At 62.9% G+C, this 19,765-nt stretch overlaps 1 protein-coding gene across 3 annotated transcripts; it reads right to left on the bottom strand.

Annotated features, from left to right (window-relative positions):
- Positions 1-1,583: 1,583 nt before the first annotated feature.
- On the bottom strand, positions 1,584-17,296 carry FBXL19 (F-box and leucine rich repeat protein 19). Of its 3 annotated transcripts, none has more exons than XM_048855617.2 (12): positions 16,893-17,296; positions 12,920-13,124; positions 11,446-11,589; positions 10,288-10,374; positions 9,475-9,675; positions 8,986-9,018; positions 8,400-8,540; positions 7,431-8,143; positions 5,363-5,526; positions 5,050-5,211; positions 4,726-4,944; positions 1,584-4,419 (listed from the first exon to the last, which is right to left on the bottom strand). In XM_048855617.2, the coding sequence occupies exons 2-12, from the start codon at positions 13,091-13,093 to the stop codon at positions 4,220-4,222; spliced, it is 2,238 nt and encodes a 745-aa protein (XP_048711574.2). In that variant the 5' UTR covers positions 13,094-13,124; positions 16,893-17,296; the 3' UTR covers positions 1,584-4,219. The 3 variants fall into 3 exon arrangements, with proteins under 3 accessions (XP_048711574.2, XP_074985252.1, XP_074985253.1); XM_075129151.1 differs by lacking the exon at positions 16,893-17,296 and adding an exon at positions 16,103-16,170; XM_075129152.1 differs by lacking the exon at positions 16,893-17,296 and having other exon boundaries at positions 11,446-11,703; positions 12,920-13,035.
- Positions 17,297-19,765: the final 2,469 nt, after the last annotated feature.

Raw genomic sequence — 19,765 nt, 5'->3', positions numbered from 1 at the left:
CATGCTTCAACCACCGTTCCGGAGGACGTGTCCGTGCTGACGACGGCGGGTTCGGCTTGATAACGATCCAAAGCATGTTCGACGCATGTTCATTTTCATCATCTGACTCCAACAGAAGGTTGATTTTTGTTTATGATGGTTCGGGTTCCATAGTTTCCGCATTAGCGGGTTGCTCTTAACGCTTCTGAAAGCATGCTCCGCACCTCGTCCCTCTCTGATTTTGGAAGGCACTTCCGATTCTTAAGCCTTGGGTCGAGTGCTGTAGCAATCTTTAGAAATCTCACACTGGCACCTTCTTTGCGTTCTGTCAAATCTGCTGCGAAAGTGTTCTTAAAATGAGCAGCACGTGCTGGGTCACCGTCCGAGACTGCTATAACATGAAATATACGGCAGAATGCAGGTAAAACAGAGCTGGAGACATTGAACTCCTTGGGGGAGAGCTGTATCACAAATGTAATTAATGCGTTATTTTTTTAATGAGCGTCATCAGCATGGAAGCATGCCCTCCGGAATGGTGGCCGAAGCATGAAGGGACATACGAACATTTAGCGTATCTGTAAATTTTGTAAACATTGTAAATAAGAAGGCGGCAGCATTATCTCCCGTCAATGGAAACGAACTTGTTTGTCTGAGCGATTGGCTGACCAGGACGTAGGACTGAGTGGACTTGTAGGCTCTAAAGTTTTACGTTGTTTTGTTTTTGAGTGCAGTTATGTAACAAAAAATATTTCTAAGTTGCACTTTCACGATAAAGAGATTGCCTTACAGTACATGTACAAAGTGAATTGAAAAATACTATTTCTTTTATCACTTCTACAGTGCAAATATTTGTAATAAATAATAAAGTAAGCCCTGTACACTTTGAATTCTGTACGGTCATCACAATTAATATATTTAAAAATGTAGAAAAAAATCGAAAAATATTTAATAAATTTCAATGGGTATTCTATTGTTTAACAGTGCGATTAAACCTGCAATTAATTGCAATTCATTTTTTTGAGTTAATTGTGATTAATCAACAGCCCTAATAGATACATACGGGGGGGGGAGGGGATAGAGGGTATCTCTAGGGATGGTTGGGTACATATCTAAAGGGTTGGATGGGTGGGTATCTAAAGGAAAGGATGGATAGACGGACGGATGGATCTACACAAGGCTGGATGGGCATGTCCAGGGAGGCATGGACAGACACAGGAACGGATGGGTATCTTTGGGGCGGGGTGGATGGATGGGTATCGAAGGGGATGTCTGTTAAAGAGACGGACTATAATTACGAAGGGCCTGGCAAAATATGTTCTCATAACAAGTTGGACTTTATCTAGCGGGGCTGTGAGCCCCTCGGGGCAGGGACTAGCTCTGTGCAGTGGGGGCCCCGCAATGCCCAACCCAAGAGCGTCCCCGATCCTGGCTGGGGTCTGTGCGGCACCTGTCCCCACTCTAGCCTGCGAGTGCCCCCCCCCCAAGAACCAAGCGAAACCAGGAAAGTAGAAAACAAAAAACCTGAAATATTTAAAAAAAAAACAAAACAATATTTTTCCAGCAACGTAAAGAAAAAAAAAAAACCATAAAAAATTAAAATAAAATAATAAAAAAAAAACCGTTTTATTTTGCATTTTTTGGGGAAGAAAATGGAAGGGGGGAGAAATATAAACAGGCTTAAGACCAAAACCACAATTTCTTTTTTTGATTTTTTTTTTTTTTTTTTTTGTATGGCGAACAGTAGAGCACAACGCAGAACCCCTGAAGTCAGGATCGGAGTCGTGTTCGTCCGGTCCGCCCTCGCTCTGAGTGGCTGGCGGGGCTCAGAGAGGGGCGCGCTCACGGAGTGGCTGGCCCGCAGGAGAACTGGGGAGGGGGGGCGGGGGGGAGGAGAGACTGGTTACTTCTGAAGCCCAGGGAGGGTGGGAGGGGAAAAGGGAAAACTTTGGTCCTTGGCTGGGGTTGGAGTCGGGCTAGAGGGAAGTTGGGGGCGGGGCCCTGGAAACGCGCGAGAAGGCTGTCGCCATCTAGTGGCTGCAGCTCGCACGGCAGACGCAATTCCCAGCACAGCGAGGGGAGAGACTCGTCTTTAGGGTGGGCCCCCCGCCGCCCCGCGGAAGGTGGAGCTGGGTGTTCGGCTCCCGGGGGAAATGGGTGGGAGGGGATCCGTGGGCGCCCGGGTTACCCTAGGAGGAAGGTGGGTGCGAATCAGGGCCGGGCCGGGGATATGTTTGCGTCTCCGGGTAGGGGACGGCTCGCGCCCTGGGGAGGTCTGTCTCGGTTCGGAGGGAATCTCTCCGGCTGTAGGATGTCTGTCTGCGGGATCGCCGTGTGTCCGTCTGTCTGGGGGATCCCTCCGTGGGATCGCCCCGTCCATCCCTGTGACCCATCTGTCCGACTGACCTTCCCAATACCCCCCACTCTGTCGTCCCCCCCGCCGCCCCCATAGCAGCAGTGGTTAGCCCAACGTGCCTGGCGGGGTTTTCTCTCTAATATTTCAACTTTCTTTGCTTTAAACCTGAGGTATTCTCCACAAAAACATCCGCTTACATCTACCGCAGAGCCAGGCTGGAAGCGGGGACTCCCCCCCAGCTCCTGGGGAGGGAGGAAGGGTTATCCAAGCCCCAGCCCCACCAGGAGGAAAGGCCGGGAAGAGGCCCGACACCTGGGTCCGCATGGAGTGGGTGATGCTCAAAGGAACAGGAAGAACTGGACAGGAACGGGGAGTTACTGATGGGGGAGGAGGGGAGCTATATGGGAACACCACCCCCCAGATCCCTCTTAACCCTTTACAGCCAGAGTCCCAACTGATGGGGGGGGGGGCGCCCGAAAACAGACCCAACCTTGAGGGTCCCCCGTCAAGCCCCGCAGACATCCCCGTCAGGCTGAGGAATCCCCCGCCACCAGACCTACGCTGCCCCCCAGCACTGCCAGATCGTCCCCCCACTGGAAGGGCAAAGTCAAAAAGACCCTGCTGGGGGGCGGGGGGGATTATGCCCCAGGAGATTGGGGGGACGACCCCCCCTCCCCCCGACATTTCCTTGGCCTTTAAACACTGAACAGAAACAAAAATGTGGGAAGGGAGGGAAATACCTTTTCCTTTGTGTCTTTCGCCTCCGACGGCAGAATCTATAGCTACGATTCAAGTAACGCGTTAGCCGGTGGGGGGGGGGGGGGGGGGAGGTTTCAAGTATCAAAAGAAAGGGTGGCCTGCCGCCCCCCAACAGCCGCCCCACAGAGAGGATGCCACTGCCCCCCTCCCCCAGCTGCCAAAATCCAGGAGGGCATCCCCCCACTGTCAGCCCGCCCCACCACATCCCTCAAACCAAAGTGGAGCTGATCACGCGCACCCCGTATTGGGGGCGGAGGGGGTGATTGGCCAGACACCCCTCTCCTTGGGGCACGGAGGAAACGGACCAGGGTGCCCCCCACCCCTTCCCCGATCCACAGGTAGAACCGCTGCCCTGCCGAGCGAAGCCCCGCCCCTTCCCCCCCATGGGAGGAGCCAGGGGGAAGCGTAACCGTTTTAAAAAAGGAGGTCTAAGTTTCGGGGGGGGGATCCGAGCTCCCCTCAGCTGAAAAGGGGGAGGGGCAATAGGAGGGCCCTCCCCAAACCAGGAGGAAATCCAGACGTTGCCCCCGCAAGTGGTTATTTAAAGCTGGCGGATCCGGGGTGGGGGAGAGGCGGGCATCGGGCATGGGTGGGGCTCCCCTGCCCCCACCCCAGGGAGTGTGAGAGTGTGTGGGGGTGGGGATAAACCATCAGTGCTAGAGCCCCCCACAGAGGGGGTGTGGGGGGGGGGGGCAGATGCAGTAGCCACATACTTGGCAACTAACACAACCAATTCCAAAGGCAGCACGCTGAGGAGCTGGGGGGGGGGGGGGGGATTGAGATACTTTTTTTTTTTTTTTTTAAAGGGGTGAGGGGATGTGACCACCGGTACCAGTACACCCCTCCCCCCCCGCCTCCCGTCCTGGCTTCCACCCCCCCCCCGGGGACATGTACCAACTCCAATCAGCCCCCCCCGCCACCTTATCAAGCAGAGAGAGGACTGAATGGCGCCCCCCCAGATACCCCCAAATGGGATCCCCTCCCAAATCAGCAGTGGGGGGGGGGGAATGGGTTTCCCCCTTGCTCCCCCCAGCCCTGGAAGGCCCCCGGCCCCCCCAGGATTCAGTGCATGGCTTTAGTAAAAGGTCTCTCTTCAAGTCTCTGGCGCAGCCTGGCCCCGCCCGGCTATTAGCTGTCCTTGAGCAGCAATTTCTCCTCGGGGCAGCGGAAGGGTGGCCCGGCAGGCGGCGGGGCCGGGGGCCCCGAGTCCTCGCAGAAGCGGGCGCAGCCCTCGGGCGTGACGTGGCGGCAGGAGCGCAGATCGACGCGGGAGAGGCGCGGGCAGCGTCGGAAGAGAGGCAGACACTGGTCCGTCAGGCGGTTACACCCTGCGCGGCAGAGGGGCGGGCAGTGAGACCTCTAGGGGGCGCCGGCTCCCTTCCGGTCGCAGGGCAGGAGACTGGCTGGCTCAGGGGGGCGGGGAGTGAGACACGGGGCCTCTCCCCTTGAGGGGGTGCTGGATCCAATTCAATCCATAATGGTAGGTGTGTCTGTCAGGCAGGGCTGGGCTAGCAGGGGGCTGCGGGTTGGGAGAGAGGGGCACCGGCGGAGCTGTGGGGGGGGCACGGCTGGGCTAGCAGGGGCTGCGGGTCGGGGGAGAGGGGCACCGGCGGCGCTAGGGGGCAGGGGCTCACCGGAGAGGTTGATCTCGGCGAGGCTGTCGCGGAGGGGGGAGTTAGCAGCGGTCAGCAGGTTGACAGACTGGTCACCCACATGGTTGCAGTGGCTCAGGTCCAGCTTGGCGAGCTGGGGCGTGTGGCGGACGACGAGGCGCAACGAGGCGTCCGTGATGTCCAGCCCCGACAGACGCAGCTCGGAGACGTTCTGCAGCCGGCCCCGGCTCTCGGTCTGACCTGTGGGAGCGGGGACAGGTCGGCTCTCTGCAGCACAGCGCCCCCTGGTGCTGCATTGGAGAACAGCGCCCCCGCGGAGCCCCTACGGCACCCCCTAGCACCCACCTGGCTTGCTGTCTGTAGGGGGCAGCAGCAGCTCACGGAGGTGCGAGTCCTTGACGTCCTCGATCCAGCGCAGGTCGAGCAGCCGCAGCGAGGGGAAGCTGGCGGTGCTCAGCGCTGAGACGGAGCACCACGAGCAGCCCGTCAGGACCAGCTCCCGCAGGCCTGCAGGGGGCAGCAGAGAGACGCCAAGTCAGGGAGAGAACCCAGGCATCCCGACTCCCATTTCCCCAGGCTCTAACCCACCAGGCCCCATGCCCCTCCCAGAGCTAGGAAAAGAACCCAGGAGTCCTGGCTCCCAGCAGCCCCCCCCTACCCTGTAGCCGGTTGATAAGCCACATGAGCTGCTTCTTGGAGATGTTGGTCCAGCTGAGGTCGAGGCTGCCCGGCTGCCGGCGAATGATGCCGCTCAGCATAGACGGGGTGATCGATTTCCGGCGGCTCAGGTCGATGCGGGTCCACAGGCGCTTATCACAGCACCTGGGGGAGGCGGGGGTGGAGAAAATTAGACAGCACCACTACTACAGTCAGTACGGTAGCCGTCCCAGCACCCCACCTCTGCCCTAAAACAATCAACACGGTAAAAGTTCCCGCCGCCACCCCGTCTAACACAGCTTCCACCCAGAGCACTCACACAATCGATACGGTAACAGCACCAGCCGCCGCCTCGTCTAATACAATCAATACGGTAACAGCACCAGCCGCCGCCTCGTCTAACACAATCAATACGGTAACGGCACCCGCCAGCCACCGCCACCTCTGAATACGGTAAAATTGTATTAATTCAGTAACAGAAATAGCACCAGCCGTTGCCTCTTCTAATACAATCAATACGGTAATAGCACCAGCCACCGCCTCTTCTAATACAATCAATATGGTAAAGATACCGGCTTCTCCCCAATATGCTGGTATATAAAGCCCTACTTGACTTGCGATACTGCCGACCCCACATCATTCGGCTTCCACCTAATTCTGCCCGCCCGGAGCCCTGGCTGTAGGCCCCCCGGGGGCTCCCTCTCTCAGCCCCCCACGTTAACGACTAGACTGTAGGTGCAGCAAGGTGTCGGATCAACCACCACCAATCAGCCAGCATCCCAGAATACTTGTTCCAGCAAACACCTCTGAAATGCGCGGCTCTTCTCCGGCTTCTCCAATTCCTGCCGTTCTCCAATTCCTGCCGCTTTGCCGGGACTGGCCACGTCTCGGCTGCAAGCATTTGACAAGCATCCCAGGACTCAAGCAGGGCCCCACTTATACAGTCAATACGGTGAGGGCACCAGGCCTCACCGTCTCTAATACAATCAATACGGTAAAGGCACTGGTTTCCCAGCCAGTATGCTAATACGGTCAATACGGTACAGTAACCCGGCCCCGCCCTTCTTCCCGGGCAGCAAAGCGCGACCCGGCAGCTCCCCCATGTGGCCACACAGACCATTGCACCCTCTGCAGCCTGCAGCGCCCCATGGGACCCACAGCCCCCCCCCCCCCAGCACCTACTGCCCCACATCTCACCCATGGGATCCCCTCTTCCCACCCCATGGGACCCACAGCCCCCCCCGACCCCCCAGGGACCCACAGCGCCCCCCCGTCACCTACTGCCCCACATCTCACCCATGGGACCCGCAGCCCTGCCTCCACCCTCCAGGGACCCACTGTCTCCTGGCACCTACTTGACCCCCTCCTCTCACTCCATGGGACTCACAGCCCCTCCCCCGGCACCTACCACATCACGTCTCGCCCATGGGACCCGTAGCCCCATCCCTGCCGTCCAGGGACCCACAGCCCCCAGAGACCCATCACTCCACACCTTGCCCATGGGACCCTTCCTCCCGCCCCATTGGACCCACAGCCCCCCAACCTGCCCTCCAAGGACCTGCTGCCGCACGGGACTTCTACACCCTGTGCCCAGGGACCCCCACAGCCCCACACTCCTCCCCCTGCCCCCAGTGACACTCTCCTTCCCCACTCATCCCCCACAGGCCGCAAACCCAGCCGTTGTTTCAGTCCCTGACAGCCCCACGGCAAGACTCCAGTCAGGGCTCAGGAAACCGACCTGCAGAGTGACAAAGTGACCCCTCTAACTCAGCGCCCCCTAGTGCTGCCCTCGGGCATCAAGGCCAGCCCTGGCTACCAGGGGAGAGCGCCCCCTGCTACGCCCCACACACATGCCCCACCACAACACAGCGCCCCTTATTGGCGGACTTGGGACCTGCATCTTGCCCAGCGCCCCCTAGCGGTGCCTACAGCTTGCCAGCCTCCACCCTGCAACCCCAGGGCCCCCTAGTGGCACACTGTGGTACTTCAACACCCTTCACAGCGCCCCTTGACGGCACCCAGGGGGGAATGCAGGTCCTCAGCGCCCCCTAGCGCCCGCCCGCCCTTACCATCGGCTCCAGGTCCGACACACCCGCATGCAGACGCAGAGCTCGCGGTAGCTGAGGTGCTGGAAGACGGCCAGCCAGACGTCACGCTGCATGACGTGGTCCGAGCCGCTGTCCAGGGGCAGCGAGTCCGGCTCGGGGCTGTCGGGGGGCGGGCGCACCACGTGCCGCTCCAACTGCAGCAGGGGCTTGGGGGGCGAGGGCACCAGGGGCCACTGGAGGAACTGAGTCCGGGTCACCATGTGCAGGCCCGTCTGCCCGGCCGGCCGGCCTCCCTTGCGGCCCCCGGGCTGCTGCTTGGCTCGCTCGCTCCCCCTGCTGGCGGCCCGGTGGTGGTTCTCCTTCTCCTGACAGTTCGCCCGCGGCCCCTTGGGCTGCTTGCCATTGCGGGCCGCCTCTGAGCCCCCGTTGCGGCCTTCCTCCTCCTCCTCGTCCTCCTCCTCGTCCTCCTCACTGGCGCTGAAGCCGAGAGCGGCCAGGCGCTGGGCCCGGGAGGCGGGTGAGGCGGCCCGGCTGGAGGCTCCCCCCCCGCTGGAGCCCTCCGAGCCCCGCGAGTCCGTGTCCGAGTCCGAGTCGGAGCTGGAGCTGGAGCTGCTGCTGTTTTTGACGCGCTCCAACATCTGGCACATCTGCTTGAAGCGCTCCAGCTTCTCCCGCTGGTGAGACTTGTCCGACTGCGCAGAAGGCTCCAGAGGTCCCTGAGGTGCCTTGGTTTTCTAGGGGGGGCGGAAAGGGGGTTATGGAAAATGGGCCCTGCCCCGCCAGGGGGCACCGGCTCGGATCCGGCCCCAGGGCAGGGGTGGGGAATGGACATGGGGCCTTTCCCCTCTCGGGAGCACCGGCTCCTGTCCGACCCCAGGGCAGGGGACTGGCTGGCGCAGTGGGGTGGGGAATGGGACTCGGGGACTCTACCCCGCCAGGGGGCACCGGCCCCGATCCAGCCGCTGTGGGGGGGCTCCGGTCCGCTCTCACCTCCAGGTCGCTGGGGCCGATCTGGCTCAGGTGGATGGTCGAGTGGGAGATGGACCCTTTCACCTCCAAGTCGCCGCTCCCCACGCGGCCCCAGCTCGGTAGCGGCTGCAGCTTGTTCCCATCCGACGGCTGCTCGGAGGCCTGCAGGGTCACCGAGCGGGGCAGGTCTCAGCGGGGAAGCCAGCAGCAGCAGGTCGCGGCCACCAGGCTGTGCCCCATGGGGGAGGCCCACGGGACACCCCCAGCACCGGGCAGCCCCCATTCCCCCCCCCCCCCCCCGATCCCAACGAGTGCCCAATGAGCCTGCCACTGACTAGCCCCGACCAGGCGACGCCAGGGCTAATCGGCAGATATGTAAATATCAGGGAGAGAAAAGGGAATCCTGGCCCCAGGGCCGGGGAAGGGACCCAGGGCCTTCCCCCTCTAGGGGCGCTGGGTCTGATCCAGCCCCAGGCCGGGGGACTGGCTGGCTCAGTGAGGGGAGGAGAGCCGAGGAATGGGATCCGGGGCCTTTCCCCTCTGGGGGGGCAGGTCTCCCCTCTTCCCGGGCACGGAACTGGGCAGCTGGAAGATCAGAGCCACTCACCTTCTTCAAGTGTTTTTCCCGCCCGCCTTTCAACTGCAAAAGACAGTCAGACAAAGACACAGTTAAACAGAACCCAGACACCTGGGTTCTACCCTGGCTCCGGGAGGGGAGTGGGGTCTAGTGGTTAGAGCAGGGGGGCTGGGAGCCAGGACTCCTGGGTTCTATCCCGGCTCTGGGAGGGGAGTGGGGTCTAGCGGTTGTGGGGTGGGGGCAGCTGCAGCTGGGACTCCTGGGTTCTATCCCCAGCTCTGGGAGAGGAGCGGGGTCTAGTAATTAGAGCAGGAAACATCTGGAGCCAGGACTCCTGGGTTCTATCCCAGCTCTGGGAGGGGAGTTGTGTCTGGTGGGTTAGAGCAGGGGAGGCTGACAGCCAGGACTCCTGGGCTCTGTCCCGGCTCTGGGAGGGAAGTGGCTCTAGTGGTTAGAGCGGGGGGGGGGGGGGGTGCACTCCTGGGTTCTATCCCTGGTTCTGAGAGGGGGGTCTCTGACCTTTTTCTTGGGCCCCGTGTCGGGGGGCGGCAGCTCCTTCTCCTTCTTGCGCTTGTGGGCGCTGGCGGGGGGCTCCTCCGCAGGGGGCGGGGCCGGCAACAGCTTCTTCTTGTGCTGGGCCACCTCGTCCGTCAGCTTCCACCGTACCCCGTCCTCGCCGTTGTCCGCCCGGCGCTTCCCTGTCCCGTCGCCACCCGAGTCCTGGGGGCGAGAACAGGTGGGTGCCCCTCCCCCAGCACGGCCCCTCCCCCCACATGCCCCACCTCACCCCCAGGAGCCCTGTCCCTCTGCGCTCCCCAGCGTGAACAGCCCCACCTTGTGGGCAGCCCTCCCAGACAGTCACTGCCCCACACCACAGCTACCCCCAGATCCCTGTCCCTACCCCCTTCCTCCCCTCCCACAAAACTGCCCTTCCAGGTGTCCTGCCCCACCCATCCCATCCAGACACCCCGTGACCCCTTCCCCCCCAGATCATCTCAAGTTTCCCCCGCGCAGGAAGGATCCTATATTGAGGTCGGGAACCCCGCATATTCCAACCTAACCCCCCTCAACCTCCAGTGCCCCCCCACCTCACTGACACTTAGAGCAGATGGCCCTTTGCTGTGGAAGCAACGCCACCTGGTGGTCAAACAGCAACAGTGGCCTGGGACACCCCGCCAGAGGGGAAAGGCCCCGGGTCCAATTCCCAGCTGCGGAAGCCAGACAGCCCCCTTTGCTGGGGCTGATCCAGCGCCCCCTAGAGGGGAAAGGCCCCGGGGACCCATCTCCAGGCCCTGAGCCAGCTAAACCCCTGGGGGTCAGGTGGCTACGTACCTTGTTGGATTTCCCTTCTCGTTTGCATTTGGGGCACTCCCAGCAGTTGGGAATCTCATTGTTAATCACAGCTTCCGCCGTCCCCATCTGGGTAGATGGACAAACAGACATTCAGCCAGCCATCCCGGCCTCGACCCAGCCCCATCGCCGTCGAGGGGGGTTACAGACGCCCTCCCCCACCACGTCAACAGCAGGGAGGGTTCTCCCCACTTCCACGTCGGGGAAACTGAGGCACAGAGCCACGCAGTGACTTGTCCAAGGTCACACAGGGAGTCTGGGGCAGAACTGGGCACAGAAGCCAGGAGTCTTGGCTCCAAGCCCCCCCCCCCCGCCGCTCTAACCCCTAGACCCCACTCCCCTGCCAGAGCTGGGAAGAGAACCCAGGAGTCCAGGCTCCCAGCCCCCGCTGCTCTCACCACTAGGCTAGTGGTTCTCAACCTGGGGTAGGTGTACCCCTGGGGGTACGGAGAGGTCTCCCAGGGGTACATCAACTCATTTAGGTCTTTACCTAGTTTTACAAGAGGCTACATAAAAAGCACTTGTTTATTCTGCTCTGTATGCTACACACTGATATGCCAGTATAATATTTATATTCCAGTTGATTTACTTCCTAATTACAAGGGGAAAAAGGAGAAAGTCAGCAATTTGTCAGTTCCAGTGCGCTGTGACATGCGTGGTATCTTTATGTCCGATTGTGTACGTCAGTCGTTTTTAAGTGAGGTGAAACTTGGGGGTAGGGAAGACATATCAGATTCCTGAAAGGGGTACAGTCGCCAGGAAAGGTTGAGAGCCACTGATCTAGACCCCACTTTCCTCTCAGACCCGGGGATAGAACCCAGGAGTCCTGGTTGCCACCAGACCCCACTCCCCTCCCAGAGCCAGGTATAGAACCCAGGAGTTCTGGCTCCCATCCCCCCCTGCTCTAACCATTAGGCCCCACTCCCCTCCCAGAGATGGCACAGAACCCAGGAGTCCTGGCTCCCAGCACCCCCTGCTCTAACCATTAGGCCCCACTCCCCTCCCAGAGATGGCACAGAACCCAGGAGTCCTGGCTCCCAGCCCTTTCCACGGGTGAGGCTGGCCCGGGTGGCGAGCACTGGGCTGGGCCCCATAGGGGGGGGCAGGCCAGGTTCACCCCTTCCCGGGCGCGGCACTCACCTTGAGGCAGGCGGGATGGACGATCTCGTTGCAGATGGAGCACTCCATGAGCGACAGGTTGAATTTCTCCTCCTCCCCCTCCACCGTGTCCTCCTTCCCGGCCTCGCCACAGAGCAGGCACACAGCTGTGTGAGGCAGGACTGGCTGCGGGCGGCAAGGAGAGGCGCCGGGGCCAGCTGAGCTGCCGGCCCTGCCACCAGGGGGCCCCCGAGAGAGAGATCAGGGGATCCCCTGCCCTGCGTGGAGATACGGCCCCCTCTGGGGCGGGCCACGGAGGCTGGTTATTCTGGGACCCCTTGGCACTGTGATGCGGCCACCTCTGGGGCAGGCCGCGGAGGCTGGTGATCCGGGGACCCCTGGCACTGTGATGCAGCCCCCTCTGGGGTGGGCCACGGAGGCTGGTTATTCTGGGACCCCCTGGCACCGTGATGCAGCCACCCCTGGGGTAGGCTGCAGAGGCTGGTTATTCTGGGACCCCCTGGCACTGTGATGCAGCCCCTGCTGGGGAGGGCCGCGGAGGCTGATGATCCGGGGACCCCTGGCACTGTGATGCGGCCCCCTCTGGGGCGGGCTGCAGAGGCTGGTTATTCTGGGACCCCTTGGCACTGTGATGCGGCCACCTCTGGAGCAGGCCGCGGAGGCTGGTGATCCGGGGACCCCGGCACTGTGATGCGGCCACCTCTGGGGCAGGCCGCGGAGGCTGGTGATCCGGGGACCCCTGGCACTGTGATGCGACCACCTCTGGCGCAGGCCACAGAGGCTGGTGATCCGAGGACCCCTGGCACTGTGATGCAGCACCCTCTGGGGCGGGCCGCGGAGGCTGGTGATCCGAGGACCCCCTGGCACTGTGATGCAGCCCCCTCTGGGGTGGGCCGCGGAGGCTGGTTATTCTGGGACCCCCTGGCACCGTGATGCAGCCACCCCTGGGGCGGGCTGTAGAGGCTGGTTATTCTGGGACCCCCTGGCACTGTGATGCAGCCCCTGCTGGGGAGGGCCGCGGAGGCTGATGATCCGGGGACCCCTGGCACTGTGATGCGGCCCCCTCTGGGGCGGGCTGCAGAGGCTGGTTATTCTGGGACCCCCTGGCACTGTGATGCGGCCCCCTCTGGGGCGGGCTGCAGAGGCTGGTTATTCTGGGACCCCTTGGCACTGTGATGCGGCCACCTCTGGAGCAGGCCGCGGAGGCTGGTGATCCGGGGACCCCGGCACTGTGATGCGGCCACCTCTGGGGCAGGCCGCGGAGGCTGATGATCCGGGGACCCCTGGCACTGTGATGCGGCCCCCTCTGGGGCGGGCTGCAGAGGCTGGTTATTCTGGGACCCCCTGGCACTGTGATGCGGCCCCCTCTGGGGCGGGCCGCGGAGGCTGGTTATTCTGGGACCCCCTGGCACTGTGATGCGGCCCCCTCTGGGGCGGGCCGCGGAGGCTGGTGATCCGGGGGCCCCTGGCCTGCCCCGCTGCGCCCCCAGCTCACCGCTGTGCATTGCCTCATCAGGCAGGACTGCTTCATGCGCCCCGGGCCCCCGAACTTCTTCATGTCCTTGCAGAAGTGGCACTCGCCGCACTCCGTCCGCTGGCAGGCTTTGCACTTACGGCAGCGCGTCCGGCGCCGGCGAGATCCAGCCCCCGCCCCTTTGCTGGACGACATTGGCTACCTCCCGCTTCAGCTACTCTGCAGGCTGCGGGGCAAGGAGACGCCGGGAGTTAGAGGGGAGCTTTGGGGGGGAGCCGCGGGGACCTCAGAACTCCCCTAAAGCAGGGCCAATCACCCCCTAACTGAGCACCCAGGGAGGGGAAACTGAGGAACAAAGCCGTGCACAATGTCCCACAGTAAGTGATGGAATAGAACCCAAGAGTCCTGGCCCCCAGACCCGCAGCTCTAGCCACTAGACCCCACTCCCCTCCCAGAGCTGTGATTGAATCCAGGAGTCCTGAGGCTAGCCATGCTGTCCAGGATGACAGCCCCACCAGAGGAGCGAGGGGATGGGACAGCAGCCGCCCCAGAGGAGCCAGAGGATGGAACCCAGGCGTCCGGCTCAGCTCAGGCCAGGGGGCTGTGGAACGTGACTCACCTTGGATATGGAAAGCTGGGGCCACCGGGACCCCTCACCCACAGCTGGCATCAGATCTCCCCTCCCAGGGACCAGGCTGAGGAACCAAGAGGGCATGGCCAGCCACAGGACTCCTGGGTTCTCTCCCCAGCTCTTGGACGGGAGTGCGGGCTAGTGGTTAGAGTAGAGGGGGCTGGGAGCCAGGACTCCTGGGTTCTATCCCCAGCTTTGGGAGGGGAGTGGGGTCTCGCCCCTCCTAATCTAACCACTAGACCCTACTCCACTCCCATAACATCCCAGTCTGTGAAAGGTGAAAGGCTTGGAGCTCACAGTGTCTCCCCTGGCCAAACAACTCTACAGTTAAATGCTCCAGCCTGAATCCCTAAGATGCAGCTGCCTCTGGGGTGTGGCAGCTGGGGAAAAGCCGCACAGCAACACTACAGGATCCGTCTGTCACCCAGGCTCAGACCAACAGGCCCACCTAACCCAGTCTCCCGTCCCCCCAGCACTGGATCTGACAGTCACACCTTTAATCGGCCTGTATTTGACACCCAAACATAGCATCAGGGAGTTCCATAGGTCACCACAACAAGCCAGGGCCCCTACCCAAAACCCCCTATACACTCGGCGAAGGCTTGGCCCTCGCATGCCACACAACGCGAGGCTGTATCTGCCGGAGTCTGCAGAGAGCCTGAGACAAGAGCTCTGAGGAGAAATGGGTGTCGACTTTGAAACCTACTGACAGCAGATGAGCCACCAGCATTATTAACTGTTCCACTGCTGTCCCAGACCAAAGACAATTTCAGGGAGGTCTTGTGAGGGGCACATGCACATTAGGGTTGTGCCACAAAGGGACCGAGGTCAGGGCCCCCATCACACCAGGCACTGCGCAGACCCCGACCGAGATCAGGGCCCCCCTTCCGTGCCGGGTGCTGCACAGACCCACGGTGAGAAACACGCCCTGCCCCCAGCAGCCCACAGTCTAACCTGACATGAGGAGGGGGGATAATCCTGCCTTGATCACAGATGGGGAAACTGAGACCCAGAAAAATTCAGGAACTTGCCCGGGAACACAGAGGGGGTCTCGGCAGAGCCAGGACAGAATCCAGGAGTCCTGGCTCCCAGCCCCCCCCCCCCCCCCCCCATCTCTAACCCATTAGATCCTTCCCCGCTCCCAGAGACAGGGAGAGAACCCAGGAGTCCGGGCTCCCAGCCCTCCTGCCCTAACCACTGGCCCCCTGCTGGAAAGCAGCTACTGAAATCAAGAGCTCCTGGGCAGAGAGACGAGAGCAGGATACCCCAGCTACTACACACCCCTCGGCCTCCCACAGGCCTGTCAGGAACCCCCCAGGCCCCACAACTCCTCCCCACACTGTCAGCTTCCCTCCACAGCCCCAACCCCGCCCCCCCTTCTGCTGTGATCAGCAACGAAAGTATCATAAGGGAATCGGTATCAGTGGAGCAGTGGTGGGGGGAGCCCAGGGCTGCGCTGGCAGGGGGCTGCGGGTCGGGAGTGAGGGGCACCAGCAGAGCCGGGGGGGCAGGCAGGGGGCTGGGGGTCGGGGCTGAGGGGCACTGGCAGGGCTGGGGGAGCTGGGAGAGCTGGGGGGCAGGCAGGGGGTTGGGGCTGGGGGGCACTGGCAGGGCTGGGTGGGGCAGGGCTGGGGGGGCTGCGGGTCGGGGGGCTGGGAGAGCTGGGGGTCACTGGCAGGGCTGGGGGGCAGGGCTGCGGGGGCTAGGAGAGCTGGGGGGCAGACAGGGGGCTGGGGGTTGGGACTGGGGGTCGGGGGGCACTGGCAGGGCTGCGGGGGCTAGGAGAGCTGGGGGGCAGACAGGGGGCTGGGGGTTGGGGCTGGGGGGCACTGGCAGGGCTGCGGGGGCTAGGAGAGCTGGGGGGCAGACAGGGAGCTGGGGGTTGGGACTGGGGGGCACTGGCAGGGCTGCGGGGGCTAGGAGAGCTGGGGGGCAGGCAGGGGGCTGGGGGGCACTGGCAGGGCTGGGGGGGCTGCGGGGTCACTGGCAGGGCTGGGGGGCAGGGCTGCGGGGGCTAGGAGAGCTGGGGGGCAGACAGGGGGCTGGGGGTTGGGACTGGGGGTCGGGGCTGGGGGGCACTGGCAGGGCTGGGGGGGCTGCAGGTCGGGGGGCTGGGAGAGCTGGGGGTCACTGGCAGGGCTGGGGGGCAGGGCTGCGGGGGCTAGGAGAGCTGGGGGGCAGGCAGGGGGCTGGGGGGCACTGGCAGGGCTGGGGGGGCTGCGGGGTCACTGGCAGGGCTGGGGGGCAGGGCTGCGGGGGCTAGGAGAGCTGGGGGGCAGACAGGGGGCTGGGGGTTGGGACTGGGGGTCGGGGCTGGGGGGCACTGGCAGGGCTGGGGGGGCTGCAGGTCGGGGGGCTGGGAGAGCTGGGGGTCACTGGCAGGGCTGGGGGGCAGGGCTGCGGGGGCTAGGAGAGCTGGGGGGCAGACAGGGGGCTGGGGGTTGGGACTGGGGGTCGGGGCTGGGGGGCACTGGCAGCGCAGGGGGGGCTGTGGGTCGGGAGAGCTGGGGGGGCAGGCAGGCTGGGGGGCAGGCAGGGGGGGGCCACCGGCAGAGTCTGCCCCCCCCACCTACCTGGCCCGGCATGCTGCGGCCGGGCCCGCCCCGGGCGCGGCGCCGGGGGTGGGGGCGGGGGTCGGGGCCGCCCCCCAGGCCCCGGGCCGGGGCGAGACACGAGCCCGGTTCCGCCGGACACAGCCCAGGGCTCCGCCGGCTCTTGCGTCCCCGGGAAACCGCGCGGGGAAACTTTGGTTCCGGGGTCGCCCCCCCCCCCCCGGCCGCCCGCCCCCCGGTATCGCCCAGCGACGCCCCCCCCCGCTCTAGCAGCCAGCGCCCCGATCTGCCCCCCCCAGAAAAAAACCCGCAACCCGCAGGAGGGGGGGGCGAATAAACCCCGCAGCAACAAAGGGGACGGGCGGAGGGGGGGAGCGGGCTCCCCCTGCCCCCTCGTGCTTGGCCATCTCGGGGGGGGGGGGTCGCCCCGAAACGGCCCCCGCCCCCCCCCCGCTCCGGCTCCCCCCACCCCCCGCGAGTCGGGCTCCGCTGCCGGCCGGGCCTGGCGGGGGGGCAGCTCCCGGAGCCCCCTGCCGCCCCCCCGTCGCTGCACCGCGCAGCCCCCGGGGGCGCCCCCCCGAAAGCCGGCCGGGCCCGGGGGGGGGGTGGGGGGCGGCGGCGGCGGGGGGGGGGGGCGGGCCCGGGGGAAAGCGGCGCGATCTCCGCCGAGGCAAAAGAAACTTACCCGGAATCCCGGCTGGCCTGGCCCCTTCGCAGGCACCGACCCACCCATCCCTGGGGTGGCTCTGCGCTGGGGGGGGGTCCCCCCAGATCCCCCGCAAAGGAGGAGCGGGGGGGGGGAGACACTTACCTGCTGGGTAGCCATGGGGCTGCGTGGGATCCGGCGTGGGTCACAGGCTCTTCCATGGGGGGGGTGGGGGGGGGGAGAAACTGCAACCAACCCAGACTTTTGTTTCCTTCGTCCCTACGGCGTGGGGGTGGGAGGCTGGGGGGGGGGGCGGCTCGGAGGCGGCCTCTGAGGAGCAATGTGGGGTACCCCCCCCCCCCGCAGGCGCGCTCGCCTCAACCTGACCCCCCCCTTCCCACAGCCGGACAACCCCCCCCCTTTACCCTTCACCGCTTTCTTGTCCTTGGAGGAGGAAGGGGAGCCGATTGCACGAGCACCCCTCTCCCCCGACCCTGTCTCCTTCCCCCTAGGGGGGCACCCCCAAGTCCTCAGCACCGCCTGGGCTTTTTTTGGGGCGGGGGGAAAGGGATCTGAGCTGCCCAACCCCTCCCCAAGAGGGACCAGGTCCCCGCCCTCCTCCTTCTAACCCCCCCCCAATAGGAATCAGGGAGTCTCCCCCCTTTCCAACCCACCCCAACTTCGGCTCACCCCCCCCTCTTTCCGAGCCGCCCCCCAATAAGAATCAGGGACCCCTCTTTGCAACCACCCCCCCAATAGGGAGCAGGTCCCCTGCTCTTTCCAAGCCCCCCTCCCCGACTTAGGGAGCAGCCCCCTACTTTGCAGGGCCCCCCAATAGGGCTCAGACCCGCCCCCTGCTGCTCAAGCTGCTGCCCCCCACCAATAAGGGGGTTCGCTTCCCTTTTTTAGGGGGGCCTTTGCCCCTTCCTAGCCTGCCTCCTCCCACTCGGGGCAGTCTCTGGGCTCCCCGCAATTGAAGAGGGGGAGCTCAGCCCCCTCTCCACCCCCCTAATTTAGGGATCTAGCCGGGGGGAGGGGTCCTGCGCTGCTCCAAGCCCCCCACACACATATGGGGGCGGGGCCTAAGCTGCCTTCCTCGTTTCCCCCTCCCCCCACTCGGGCTGGCTCGTGCGGGGGGGGAGGGGCTGCCCCAGCGCCCCCTAAAATTGCAGAGAGGGGGAGGGGTGCAGCTCCTGGGACGGGGGGGCTGGGCCCCAAGGCTGCTGCTCTTCTGCTGCGGCTGCTGCTGCCCCCTCCTGTAGCCTGGCTCATCCCCCTCCCCTCCCTCCCCTCCCCCTCTCAACCCCGCAAACACACAAAACCCATCATGGCGGCCCGGAGCCAGCCCAGGCCCGCGCACCGCCTCATGGGAGACGTAGTTTCCCCTCCTCCAGGCCGCGTTCGCTTTGAAGAAAGGACGGGCGTGTTTGGACTTCAAGTGTCATGGCGGCGCGGGGAGGCCGGACTTCCGCCACGCCTCATGGGAGATGTAGTTCCCCAACCCCTCCTCTGAGGCACGTTCATATCTGTGGGGAAGGGGCCAATGTTTGGACTACAAGTGTCATGGCGGCGCAGGGAGGCTGGGCTCTCGCGCTGCCTCCTGGGAGATGTAGTTTCCTTTACTACCCCCCGAGCCCTGGTGTTTTCCAATGAGGGAAAGGGGTGTTTGGACCAAAAATGTCATGGCAGCGTGGGGGGTGTGGTCCTCGCGCTGCCTCATGGGAGATATATTTCCCCACCCCACTGAACCCATTTATGTCCAGGGGGAGGGCATGTTTGGACTCCAAGTGTCATGGCGGCACACAGCAACGGCTCATGGGAAATGTAGTTTCTCAGCTGCCCAAGTTCCTTTCATTTCTAAGAGAAAGGGGACATGTTTGGACTTCAAGTGCCATGGAGGCGTTAGGAGGGGGATGCGCAATGTCTCCTGGGAAATGTAGTTTTACACCCACACCTACACCTGAAAAGAATCCCCTTTGTTCTTCTAGGGAAGTGGGAGATGTTTCAGTTACAACTGTCATTGCAGTGCAGCCAGGCTCATGCCTGACACGGCCTCATGGGAAATGTGGTCCTCACGCCTGGACTACAACTAACATGGCGGAGCTTCCCGCGCACGGCCTCATGGGATTTGTAGTCTTCCCCCGTCCCCTATGATAACTGGCAAGCAAAGAGGCGAAAACTGGACTACAACCACCATAGAGGCTCAGGGTTGAGAGGGGAAAATTCCATGCAAGACCTCATGGCAGTCGTAGCATTTGCCATTGAGTTAAAGCTGGAGTGGAGGAGGAAAGGGCCTCACGGGAAATGTAGTCCAGTTCCCCTTCCCCAGCCCCCATTCATCTCAAAGAGCATTCACTCCCAGCCCCTGACATCCACCTTTACCCTACTCCTCTCCTGGAGCTGAGAATAGAACCCAGGAATCCTGGATCCCAAACCCCCCCCCCCCCACTCTAACCCACTAGATTCCACCTCTGCCTGGTGTTGGCACCAAGACAAAATTCCGTCACCCTCATTGACGACAGCGGGACTAGCCAGGGACTAACATCACTCCGCATTTTCTGCGGCGTTACCAGCCCCAGGCGCTCAGAAATCATGACCAAAGCCTCCAAAAGTCGCCAGCTCAGTGTGGCAAATCATGAGATTTCATAAATCAGATAACATCTCCCGTGCTTATTAGTGGCCTTCTTGGTTGAGTGCCAATGGGGGTGATGTCTTCAGGCTTTTCTCCAGCAACACGGAGTAACCAATAATTATTTAATGCTTTTAAAGGCAAGCAGAGTTTTTCACGTGACTCCAGAAGCTCGAGGCATTATGCGGGGGAGGGGAACAATGGAAGATTCCTGATAAAATGGTTGCATGCGGCTCAGGGTCTGCTCCTGGGACTAAATTGTGCAAATATAGCTATAACCCTGACCTGAAGTGTCCCTCCCAAGTAGAATGCTGATGCGACAAAAGTATTTCACCACTTTGCAATATCCGCTGACCCTGCTAATTCTTCCCTGCAGCTTGTGGCTTTCAAAAGCAACAGAAAAACTTCA

This window comes from Caretta caretta, chromosome 6 (genome assembly GCF_965140235.1).
Source record: "Caretta caretta isolate rCarCar2 chromosome 6, rCarCar1.hap1, whole genome shotgun sequence".
NCBI lineage: Eukaryota > Metazoa > Chordata > Testudines > Cheloniidae > Caretta > Caretta caretta.
Note: the sequence above shows the minus strand (reverse complement) of the source record. Positions and strands in the feature narration are given on the sequence as shown.

Coding starts and splice junctions, on each gene's coding strand:
- FBXL19 (XM_048855617.2), bottom strand. CDS start 13,093: ATGTCGTCCAGCAAAGGGGCGGGGGCTGGATCTCGCCGGCGCCGGACG. Junction 11,590..12,919: donor TGATGAGGCAATGCACAGCG/GTGAGCTGGGGG, acceptor TGCCGCCCGCAG/CCAGTCCTGCCTCACACAGC. Junction 4,945..5,049: donor CCCTACAGACAGCAAGCCAG/GTGGGTGCTAGG, acceptor CCGCTCCCACAG/GTCAGACCGAGAGCCGGGGC.